General features: G+C 42.4%; 1 protein-coding gene across 1 annotated transcript; it reads left to right on the forward strand.

Annotated features, from left to right (window-relative positions):
- The first annotated feature begins 650 nt into the window (after window positions 1-650).
- LOC134866285 (junctional cadherin 5-associated protein) lies at window positions 651-6,535 on the forward strand. Its single transcript, XM_063886372.1, has 2 exons — window positions 651-976; window positions 2,990-6,535. The coding sequence occupies exons 1-2, from the start codon at window positions 651-653 to the stop codon at window positions 6,282-6,284; spliced, it is 3,621 nt and encodes a 1,206-aa protein (XP_063742442.1). The 3' UTR covers window positions 6,285-6,535.
- Window positions 6,536-13,183: the final 6,648 nt, after the last annotated feature.

The following is a 13,183-nucleotide window of genomic DNA, read 5'->3' on the forward strand; positions in this document are numbered from 1 at the left end:
TTTGTCTACATGCAAAGATTAGCGCAGCTGTCCAATTGCTGCTCTGCGTGTCTGGAGAACAATACCTGTGATTGTATTGACTGACGAAGAATGTTCCACCTAGAACCTGCTTCGACATTTATCCCAGACAAAAGGGTAGAGAAATCATTATGTAGAGAGAGGTTTAATGGACGGGAAGTCTCAATTTAGCTATTCTTACATTACACAATGGCTTTAGATGATTTGGAACGATGATAAACTGTCTATGGGAGGAAGGAAGGGTGTAGCCGGATCAAAAAAAGAACAGTTTTAGGGAAGCACTATATTGTGAAAATAAAACTTTACTTGTACCTTGCAGAGTTTACAGAAGTCTCTGTTTTGTTTAGCCCATGAGCTTTCAACTTAACACATGCTGACACGAATGCACATCTGGAAAGGTATCGCACACATCTGTATGTCTGACATCTGCTAGCGTGTTGAAAACGACACATCCTGCATTTAGGTGCATGCTGAAATAATCTGTTCACATGTTACCTCTTCCCTCCCCTGTCTTTCCCCTTAGTGATGGCCTCTGCCGAGCAACCGTGCTCCAGCTTCCACCAGCAGCACTGCGCATAAGGCAACACACCCACCTTTGCCCTCCTGCCCAGAAGTGAGAGAGAGACACCAACATGTACAGTGTGGAGGACCTCCTCATTTCGCATGGATATAAATTGCCCAAGAGCGGCCCCCCGTCTGCCACGCCTTACGACAAGCGCCCTGCTGATTGCCAGCGTGAACTTGTGGACAACAGGGCTGGCCGGGGGACACTGAACGGGTACGAGGCGGACCGGGGGCCATCTATCACGGGTCTCTATGGCAGCAGGCAGGCACTGGTGAAGGGTTACCCCGCCACGGACATCGAGAGCGGTGAAAGGATCCTGAGGAGAAAGGAACTCGGCATCGGTATCCTAGGTGACGCTCAGCCCTTGGGTGATTCTCTTGCCACAGATAGTGGGTGAGTGCTTTTTTTTTGCTTCCCTCACTTTTGCGATCCCCCCCCACACCCTTTACCTTACCTTTTTTCCCTCTCCCCTCCTTTTCACTGGGGCCCTTTGGTATTGCATGCAAAACTGAGTCTGCACTGCGCAGGGTTTTTTTTCCCCTCCTCTTCCCTTTCCCCTCCTTCCAGAGCTGCAGAACACAGTGGCTGCAGCAGAACCACTGACATATCTTATGCCAGGATATGAGGGAATTATGAAAGGTGCCTTTGCGCTCGTTTAAGTTGTTTACATGCTGGCGCAGAGAGATGGCTTGCGTCTCTGTGGAGCCCACCCATGCGCTGGTATCGTCTCCACAGCGTCTTCCAGGCAGGCAGATGTAAACAGCAGCACCAGACAGTGAGCAAACTGAGGAGGACTGAACATGCCTCAAGACAGGCGCGTAATCACTCCACTGTAAACACTGGCACACTGAATCACGCCCAGCACGTGCTCTGTGATGTAAGCATGTTGCTGGGCAAGTGTGCACAGCGCGGCTCCCCTCAGCCATACAGTAGCATATGCTGCTGAGGATGATCCATTGACTCTGCTGCTTACATGAATGAGTACAGTGACTAACACAGTGCAATGCAGATACAAGATGAGGCTCTTTAAGAGGGTGATTGTAATTCATTTTCAGAACTATTATATTCTTCAGCACTGTATATTTTAAAAAACATATATTTAATGGTTAGATTTTCTGTTGCAAATGCTTACTGGTTGTATCATAAATATGAATCAAATAGACGGAAAAAACACAATTTATTAAATGATGGTTACATTGGAATTTCAACAGGGATTTCAAACCTTTGTTCCGTTATAACCGAGTGTCATCCGGGTGACTTAAAACATGCTTTGATATGACCTACAGGAGTGGATATATATATATATATATTCACCCTGCACTCTGCAGTACTCTTCCATCACACCAAGACAATAACCACAACGATTCGAGAAAATTCCAAAATGAGAACTACAGCATCATTTCACAAAATGACCCTTTTCTTTTTAACACAAAGAAGTAAAGCAGTGTTTTTTTTAGACTCAATCTGTTATGATTTAGTATGCTATTTCTAAGGTGATGGTTTTGGCAGTTCAACGTGCATTACAGCAACATCCTGTACCTCAGAGGTAAATTTGGAACCACGACTAAAATGATCTCCAGGCAGCATTGCTTTATCACACTACAGTGGAACCGCTGGTTTGAACCGTCACACACATGCCATTTTATGTTAAATTCAGACGGCATTTTAACAACTATGTCAGGATAATATACACTCAACAAAAAAGGCCCTCGTTTTGTGATTTCTGTCCTCTATGTCTTAATGTGACAGAATGAAGCGTACGGCTTGAAGGTTTATTGATTATTGGTCGGTCATACTGTATTTCCTTAAAGGGTACAGTTTGAGTAATGTGTATTGGTAATAGGAGGAATCTAGGTTGCTATGGTGTCAGTTTAGGTAATGGGATGTTTTGTTAGATTCTTTTTAAAAGCCAAAGCTGCTGTCCAGATGACCAGCTCCAGAGAAAAAGGTCAGCACAATTTAATATGCAGACCATATTGCAGAAGCATCACAATTTCAGGGTTTCTTCAAGGGACTTGGGAGCAGCTGACTTAAGCACTTCTGTCTCATATGTGCTGGCTCTCGTTGATTAAGTTGCGTTGAAAAGCCAATACTGCCAAAACCAAAACACATCATTGTGACTTGACACCATTGTCAAATCTGAAAACGGTGGTGTTGTTTTATAGTTTTACCGTAAAAGCGGCGATAAAAGTCATTTTGATTCATGTTGCTTTGGGAGATATTGTTCATTGCAGTTAGTGTAATTTTGTTGTTTATTTTAAACTACCAAACTGTTAAACATATAACCAGTATTTTGTTTAAGATACTTTTCCTTTCCTAGAGTTATCCTAGACTCAGAGTCCAGCTCTCTCTCATTCTGTGATATTTTGTATGTCTTATTCACACTGGGCTTTTCTGTCTTTATAGGTTTTACGATGTTCCCAGTTTGACTTACTCAGAGCCGCTGAGCCATGAAGAGAGGGATGTTTCCTACTGGCGGAGGCGAGGCCAGGACTTCAGCATCCTCCTGGACTATGCTGATGGCAGGGAGCTGAGGGCCTCTGCTGGTGCTTGGAGGCCACAGGCCCTGATTGCAGCAGAAGAACACAGAGCCGAGAGGCAGGCGCAGCAGCTATGGGAGGAGATTTCCTGGCTGAGGGACCTGGACGCAGCCCCTGGTCAGCTAAGAGTGACCGGGGAGAGGAAGTGCCAGAGCCTCGGTACAGAGGAGTGGAGGCCTGCTGTGGGCCTGGGAAGGCAGCTGTCAGATGGGGACGGTGACAGGTGGGCTCATGACCAGTACCGACTGAGGACACCTGAGGGCTTTTTTCACCCCAGAACAAAAGCAAAGTCTCAGTCTCTCCCCAGAGTTTTGTCGCCTGATAGAATTGCCAGCAGAGAGCTTATCCCATCCAGGCCTAGCCTACCTGATAGGCAGAGGATAAGCAGCACTGTCTTCTCTGGGCCCTATAGTAGGTATATCTATAGTGGTGCTGTTGTCAGGGACCGGTGGGGTAGGAATGTTGGGCCAAGCAGCCATGTTGCACTTTTACCAAAGCCCAGGTTCAGCAGGCCTTTAAAGCCTCCGTCATATGAGATTCACCAGCAGACTAGGGGTAGCGCAGAAATGCTTGCTATAGAACAGGGTGCCAAACAAAAAGAGAGGCCTATCTACTATCCAAGGAGTGGGGATCTGAGACAAGACTATTACGCACAACACTCTGCCATCACTGGAATGGAGCCCCCTGGCTACATCCCACCCCCATCTTATAGACGAGGCCCACCCCCAAGGTCAGTTTCAATGAACCGCAATGAAATGGCAAACCTTAGATGGAGGGCAGAAGCTCTGCAGATGCCCAGCTCAGATCCTGGAAGGTGGTTTTACAGACAGGCAGGTTCATGGCTGGAACATTACAGAGATCGTGCTGCGACCTTTCGAAAACAGTTATATTCTGGACCTGAAGAACAACCAAGTCATGCCAGTCAATTACCCACTGAAGACCCAAGACTGAAGCAAATCTCAGGAGGGCCTAGCGGAAGTTCTCTCACCGACTCAGACAAGATCCGTAACATCAACAAAGAGGTTCCTTCCGCTAAGATTTTAGGACAATCTACACATGATAGTGCCTTTCCTCCCCAACAGGGGTCAGCTCCCAGTACAGAAAGTCGCAAAACAGCTCCCAATGACAACGACAGCAGTAATCGATGGTGCAACAGGGGATTAAACAAAAAAAGTGACAGTGTAGGACCTGAACAAAACCGTAGTCAGTTTTTTCCTTCGTCTATTTTGGGTAAACCACCACCTCCCCCTTGCAAGCCAGCTGAACAGGTTGTCTCTGAAACTGTGACAGAAGTAAAGAAGGTGGAACAGCCTGAACCACCAGAAAAAGACAAAACCAAGAATCTCAAAAAGAGACTAAGTGAGACAATTTTTTGTTTAGTGTCTGTACCCGCTACTCCGCAGCTTACTGGGACAATCCGTGATCAGAATAACAACAATGAGAAGTCACCAGACCCAGCGGACAGTCCAAGTGACAACAAAACTGGCCATTTAACTAACCAAAGTCTCCAAAGCACATCTTCAGCTGAAGCTGAGCTGCAAGCACTTACTGGTAGCATAGCGAGCAGCAAAACAAGTAGTAGAGCGAGCAGCAAAATGTTTAAAAGAGTACCCTGTAGACCCCCTAAGATTAACCATTACAAGGAGATGAAACTGTCGGGAACCTGGCCTGCAAACCAGTATCGAGACCAGGAGACACAAACTAGCCCAGAGGCCGAAAAACCTGCCTCTGAAAACAACGAAGCACAAAAAGAGCCTGCCCCTCCCGACACTGAAGTCCCTACTGATAGCAGCAGTGCAGTGGGCACTGCGTTCACTTTTCCTATTAAGGGAGTGAAGAGCCTGAAACTGTCTAGCAACAGCGCCTTCTCCCTGACCGCCACCTTCTCCAACCAGCTGAACAAGAGCACAGCTCCGCAGCCAGCAGTACCACCCTCAGGAAATGTGGAGGAGTCCAAACCAGCAGAAAACAGTGGGCAGGAGGCATTTGAACCATTCCTGTTGAAACCCATTGTCCAGCGTCCATGGGATGCTGTCAAAGAGCTGGAGACCATCAAAAAAGAAGTCCAGGATCAACAGCAGCAGCAGATCAGCAAACAGCCAAGTGTTGATAAGTGCATAGAGGACCTCAACGAGGCCTACAAAGACATCTTGGAGCTAGGCACTGCCAGCAATAAAGTCCCAGATGGTTCTGTTCAAATTCCTGAGCGAATCAAAATCCGGTTGACATCAGAACCTCTCAACAAGCCCAGCAGCCTTAGGCGCAGTGCAGTAAGCTGGTCTGTTGACCCAGAATACAGGGAAGTCAAGAGCGCCTTCTCCAGGCCTGCTACAAAGTCAGTAACCTTCAGCAAGCAGCTTAGGGAGGAGCTCCCCGTCCCTCCTCGGGAGACAGGCTTCAGAGAATACAGGGTTGTTACACAGTTTTCGCGCAGACGGAGCAACGACGGCAGGACAGTAAAACTAGACCTGCCAGATGAGCCTATTGAGACACCACTTTGTGACTTCAGTCCAACGACAAACACAGCAGCAGCTGAGATGCCGTGGGCAGATAGACAGCCCATGCAGGATGCCTCTACGCTCACTAGTCCTCCGGATTATGAGGACATATGCCAGACTTTGCGTGCCCCTGGGGCCCCGACGGATGTCAATAAAGCGTCCGGAGGGAATTTTAAATCTAATGATGCAGAGACTCTTCAAGATCTTAGTGGTGAATCAGAGGAGGAGTGCCCTATTTGTAAAAGAGAACTTGAGAATCAAATGAGACAGGGCCCCTTGCCTCCCCTTCACGAGGAGAACAGCTCGGACAGCTCGACCAATCAAAATGGCAGTCCACCACAACGCGCTGCATTAGAAAGTCCGGAAGAAGGTGTTAAAACAGAGGAGCCAAATGATTTGAATTTAAAACCGTCAGGGCCTGACCCATCTGCTGGAACAAGGGATCAGAATTCAATGACAGAGGAAAATGTGGGAGGGGGTGAAAAAACGGACAATGTTCAGGCAGAAAACCAGGACGATTTGTGTGCAGTTAATCCTGTTGAGAAAAACCCAGCAAACGGAGCTAAAGAGGAGAGCACATCCACAGAATTTGCTACTGATGTGCCACAAGACCCCCAAGTCACAACGGAACAGAGTGTTAGTGCAACAGTACTAAGGAAGTAGAATTAGCAGAGAAGGAAGCCATTACAGGAGAAAACACCTGAGGGTAGCGCAGACAAACAGATGACAGAAGTGAAAAGTGAAAGTGATGGACAAGTGAGTGCAATGGCTGATAACAAGCAGGAGCAAGAAAAGAAGCCATTCGCTGTTCCAGAGCATAGACTTGGTTTAAGGACTCATTTGGGGAGAGACCACCCCGGGTTACCGGAGTTTCCGCCAGATAGACTGCCACTTTCAGTTCCACCAAACCTAGACCGCAGGCTGTCTCTTAGCCTGGAAGGGGAGAGGAGGAGCAAGGGCCCCGCCCAGCGAATGGAGGCGTTGCAGACCAAGCTGGCTGTTTCTCCAGGTCGCGTGGCAGCCGAGCGCCTGGGTTGGATGAGGGAAGTGGACGTTATGTATCGTATGAGGCGACTCAGCATCAGGAGTACTGACTCTGGGGAGGGGGAGGCAGAGGGGGAGGGCAAGGACGAACCGGAGGAGGAGCCCCAGCCTGGTCTTCAGAGAGACGAGGAGAACGATCAAGATCAAGAGGTCACCCATTCACAGCAGGTCTCTGAGGAGACAGTGTTGCAAGATGAGCAGGAGTCATCTCTCTCAGGTAAGATGAATACATTTGAGGAAATTTCACTTTGGGGAACTACTGAGAATTAATCAGTCGAGTTAAGTGGTCTGGAAAGCAGAAAATGATTAAATTAAAACAACAAAACATATTTCCCTTGTGGTTCTTTATTCATGCAAACTCAGCAGACAAATCAAAAAGAGAAAAAGAAAACACCAATTATTTAAAATATTTGTCCCTATGCACAGATTTATTACGCATGCTTGAGGAGGAGTGCAGATGTAATAAATCCACTTAAATGTTGACAAGTGTGTTGGTAAAACAAATCGATTGAGTTGAAAATCTGAATGTTTTTAGAACCAGCATCAGCTTTAATGGCCGGATAAGTCTGTGAATGTGCTTTTATTTTGTTCTAAATGTAAAAAACAAAGCAACTTACAAACAGCCAAGACAAAGCTGCTGGACAAAGGTCAAGAAAAACATTTGACAAACACAAACATTTGACTATTACGTACAGATAAAGATACATAATAAAATGTCCCTCTTTCCGTCTTGAAATTAAAACAGCATTACGCAGCTTTACTGGTAAAGACCTCTCCAGAAGATGGTGCCCAAAGATAGTTCATTTAGCACCTTCCTAACCTGATAGTTACAATATAAGCTACATAAAAATAAAGTTTTTGTCATTGAATATTGTTCTTCTTTATGTCCCAGAACCCCATGATCCCAGCCGAGTGGAGAAAGAGTAGAAAGACTGCGTCCATCATCTTGATCTGAGGTTTTTAGCTCCAACACTGTGACCTGGCTGCCTACTAGAATGCCTTCATCTCATCTTGACACTGAAATGGCCTTCTTGTCCGACAAGAGCATTGTGTACACCCTCACCCTCGGCGCTGCGTTGACTACTAAGAGTGCTGTTCCACTGCCAAAGGGAGGTGCCCCTTTAACTTGTGGGGCAACTTCCACTTCGAATCCCTACCCAGCCTTTCCCAAACTGACTTCCCACTATCCCATCTGTCCTCCATCCCCAAACCCATCCTCTTATAGGGTTTCTACTAGTTAGTCTTCTTGTAGCGGCTTGTCCTTTCTATTCTCTTCTCCCTATGCTTTTTCTCATTGGCAGACATTATGCAATTCTGTCGTGCATACTAGAACTTCTGAAATGTCCATAGTGAATACAGTTGAGACATTTTTTGCATACTGAACGAATCTGGTTTGTTTACGGGCGAGCTATTAAGGATATGAATGTAAGCGTTTATGTTTAATCTAACGTAGACATAGAAAGGTTATTGTCCCGACCTTTTCTGTTGCATTTAAACTACACCAAAATAAACTGCGTATCTGATTGTCGTGGTGAGGCGACAGCTGTTTTAGAACTGGACATCACTGTCTCTGGCTCAAGAACTGTTTTGATTTTCAGACGAGATCAGTCAGCCTTTCTTTTCTTAAAATGTAACGACATTGTGCCCTGTTTCATTGCTTTTGTACACACTGCAACCATAATCCATAAAGCTCTTCAATGAAGAGTGACTCTACACCACATGAGATGATAGACCAGTGACCTATTATACATTGAATTGGTTTTGAGCTGGAGGGGGAGAGTTGCCTTCTTTAGATGTGCGTTAATCCTCTGATCAATCCCATGAATAGCTCTCCTTTCCAGGTAATTTCAGGAAGCAATAAAGGCACAGATTGAGTTTAAGTGTTGGTAGATGAATTTGATAAACTTTAAAGATGGATATAGGGATATAGAGGGGGAAAAAAAGATAGGTAGAGCAATATTGTTGTACAAACAGCTCAGTGGTGTAGTGGAGCTACCTGTAGGAACCATTGTCAGGAGTTTTGATGTGAACACGTGTCATTTGAAATCATATTACAGGGATATGGAGTCGTGTCAGGGTATAACAGGGGGTGGGTGTTTTACTTCATGATATATATCTATGTTCATACATCTGTATCGCAAAGAGACAACATTTCACGGAAAAGTTATTTTTGTTATCATCGAATTGTTAATCAGTTTGCATAATGTACAAAATAAAGTATATTTTAAATATTTTAAGAGATATTTTGTATTTAACCATGAAATTTTATTTCTCAACACATATATCAAGCTCAAGGTATCATATGTCTGTATAGTATTATACTGAGAGTATACATACTTTTCTAGTGCTTTAAAATCTAACTGACATGAGAAGGGATGACCCTGTGGTGTGCCTCGGTCACACCATTCGGTTTCAGAGAGCGATAGGGTTCATCCTTGACGGTGTTGACGTGATGGAAACTTTTTGATTGTGCCGTGATTTCTTATTTGATAGTGCTTTTTCATACACTAACAGAGTCAATGTCGGACGCTCCTTGTGATATTTAACACATCAATCCATATCAGCTGTAACTCCTATGTTGGTGGTCATACATGGCCTGTGTCTTATCTTTGTCTTTGTATGTCTTCTAATCCAAATCATGTATCGTTCTGTTGTTGGTTCCTCAAAAACAAGTTTAGAAATAAAATTGGGATTTTTTTTTTATTTTCCACCCTCCCTTCCTTCTTTCCCTCCTCTCAACTTTCCCCTTTATTGATTTTATTCCACAGCGTGTTCATTTTGTGTAAAATGTTCTGCCGTCCCTAACACTTATTGCACTAAAGGATACAATGCAGTATGCTATTTTTGGCTAAAACCATAAATTTGCAAAAGTATGAAAATCGTTTTTTTTCTAAATACAGGGTTTTTCCAATAAATTTGAAATCAAAATTCAAAACCTAATCAATGATTTAAAAAATATTCTTATTGATAAAAGTTTGCAGTTATGTGGTTTTTCCTACAACAGCAGTGCTGCATTGGTGTAACGTATCAACAGATTTGTAGTAAACCATCACTGTTTAATCACTCACCAAGTACCACTTAATTGTTATGTAGCATTTTACAGTTGTAGCATTTTATCAACTCAGAACTTTGTCTTAGTATTTCAAACATTTCTTGTAAATTTGGAATAATCATGTCGCCTTATTATGTGTGCATTACATATTACTCCAGGCAATGCCAAATATTAACCTACTAAGCACTGTTTCATACCTTAGGTTTTTACAAACAACTTGCTGTTCCGCCATTCCTCTGGTGGGAGAGGTACGGTAGCATTGAGGATAGTTTCTGCTCTCCATGCCGTTAATCTGAAGGGAACATTTAATCAAAACTGTGAACTTCAAATCAAACAAAATGCGTAATTTTAAAAGTACGGGATAAAATTCAGTGTCTCAAGACAAGCCAAAAGTCAGCGTCACAGGGAGGACAAGCTGGCTCGCCCATAACTACTGACACATCTCATTTTCAAATCATTTTGAAGACTGAAAGGCTTTGCCCCGGTCTTGTGTGTAAACTGCCCCTGATGACATTTAAATACCTATTTCAGTACATACGCCCCCCCCAATAATTGGCATGTCAGGTACACTTGAACACAGTGTCATTTGACTTTTTGTACTGCAGGTTATGTGCAACATGAAGTAATTATGCACACTTGTAATATTTTCTATTTTCATATGAGATTTAAGTGCTTTTTGTACTCACTGACATCTTTTTTTCTTCCTTGCATGAAATGCAAGAGAAAGGAGGAAAAAAAATGTTTTTCATAAAGTATATTTGCATTTGGTACTCCAATAGTAAATACAGTGGGCAAACATTATGTTTCATAATTTAATTTACTAAACTATGCCAAGTATTTAAAAGCTATTTTTAGAGTAAATCAGAAGAGAACTCATTCATTTTCTTTCCTTTTAAGACATGCCTTTATCTTTGTATCTATAAATATGAGCATAATCCATAGTCATATGATTGTGCTACTGTTGTATGATACTGCAGTCTGATTCATAAATAAACTCTTTGCATGAAATGTGTGTTTGTGATCAATTCCCTAGGGGCCAATTACAGGGTTTGTTTGTTGCACTGTGTAAGGTTGACACATCAACAGGGGAAATTATATTTGTGTTTTCCTGCAAAACATTTTAGAAATATGCAACTTCCTCTCTCCACAATGCACATTATTCCAGGGGAAAAGTCACAAGAAGGCCAGACAAACAACAACACTAGTCACAGAGAAAGTCAGCAAGAATATTTTCATGATTAGTGTCCTATTTTTCAAAGCATTATTATTTCATTTCTAACATATCTACAGTTAGTGTTGGGATCCCTTCATATTGAAGCGATATAAACAGGGGTGTATGTGGGCATCTATGCATGTTTTCACACATGTACATTTGTGTACTGGCAATATCAGCCCAATTACCCTGCCAGACTGTCACACTGAGCTCCACTTGCTCGATCAAAGCGTTGGCGAAGACAATACTTGAGCTGAACCTTGTAAAAAACCTCCCAGCATGCTCTCTGAGGCTTGGAAGGCATCCATCCTCAGACGTCGTTTACATTTCTCTATGTGCCATCTTTTTCTAAAAGGAGAGTAAGAAGTCTGATTAGCACTTCCTTTGATGTGGTACTTTATTGATCCATATATAGGCAAGCTTTCTGTTCACTAACATCCCAATGCTTTGCTCTGAGGCATGTTGTGGCAAGAGCTAGAGACAGCAGGGTGGCTAACAGAGAAGGGATTATATACAGGGATAACATTAAAGGTTGTCACACAATGTACGCTACTGTATGCATCAGTGCAAGTGCAGATATTTAAGGAACAGAATTGACCAAATTCAGGTTTATTGAATAAAGAAAGGAATGGATATTGTCAGATAAATGTACATTACACACTTAGGGCAATGATTTTTCTTACAGGTTGAGAAAATTCTTCTACTTTTTAAGCCAAATAAACTATTTAATCCACAGAACCAAAAAAAGTATATTTGTTTTTAACACTTTTTTGTTTCAAATTCACTGCAATTTCAATTCAATTCAAATATTAATTGACATGACCATAATGACATACGTGTGTTTATCAAGCTGGTAAAAGGTGGAACTCATTTCATATACTTTGTACGTTAAAAAAAAAAAAAAAATGTAGTGAAATAAAACACGGTTTACCTCTGAATTGAAAATTGGGGGTAGAAGTGCAAAATAACACGAAATTGAAATAGTCTATATGTACACGTACCTTAAAACTGACCTTAAGTACAGTACTTGAGTAAATGTACTTCGTTACTTTACCACAGTTAGCCTACTGTTGGTAGCGGTTAAACCCAAAATAGTACAGCGATTTCTGGACATACAAGCGTGACAGTGATATTCCTTTTTTTTAGATGTAGTCGTGGTACGTTGTGCTCTTACCTCAGATCCAGGACAGGTTCTGTTAAACACTGACACTTCCGCAGACGCTTCCTTTTGGCCCTACAAAAGCCGGTTAAAGTAACAGTGGTAGCCTCAAACTAGCTTGCTAACGTCTTATCAGTTTCCGTAGCAACGTTAATGTAACATCCAACATGGCCGCCACGTTTCACAGGTGAACAGTAGAAAGGCAAGATAAAGGACACCACTTTTACCGAAATAATGTCGACTTTTACTTTACTGTTGCTGCCAGAAAAACAGTATGCTACCAGTGCTATTGCTACCATTGGCGTGACTGCCAACCAAAGTAAGTAAAATGATTTTTAAGTACAATTAGTTACTGCTTCTTCTAACTGCGTAGTGGAAAGCAAACATTTTCTGAAGTTATGTAGTATTTTCATTGTATCCTACTTACTTATACTTGACTACTATATGTTGTGGACTGGAGGCCAATTTTGTACTTTTTAATTCACTAAGTTTATTTTGCAGATGTAGCTACCTTTTTTATATTCAGATTTCGACACTACTTTTAAATATTACTATCATTCAACATTGTATTATAAGTGCCTATAACCATGAGTGAACCAACAGAAAGTTCATTGGCAGCAGTTTTGGTAAGAAAAAACGTCTTTTACATTTCCAGCTCTTCAATGTAAAGATTTGCTGCTTTCCTTTACAATATTGTACACATATTTTGGGAATTATTCTCTGCAATGAGTACTTTTACTCCTAATACTTTGATTTCGTAATTATCCTAATCATAATGAAATACTTTGACCTAAGTACCATTCTTGATTTAGTACTTTTACTTTAGAAAATAATCAGAATACTTTTCCCACCACTGCATATCTTCTTCCCCCATGTTAAACTCCCAATGTTTAGCCAATGGTGTTTAGTTTGATTTATTATCAAACTAAAATATCAGCCCTTTTAAGGTGTTATGTTTGTCAATTAATCTGAAGCAGTGTTTAAATAGTGTCATCACATACGAGATGATGTAACTGTGTGTGTTTTCTGATCATTAATTACTTATCACAACCTTTCCTCCTTCATTGTGGATACGCTGTCAACCACTTCCACTG

Source organism: Eleginops maclovinus, chromosome 6 (assembly GCF_036324505.1).
Source record: "Eleginops maclovinus isolate JMC-PN-2008 ecotype Puerto Natales chromosome 6, JC_Emac_rtc_rv5, whole genome shotgun sequence".
NCBI lineage: Eukaryota > Metazoa > Chordata > Actinopteri > Perciformes > Eleginopidae > Eleginops > Eleginops maclovinus.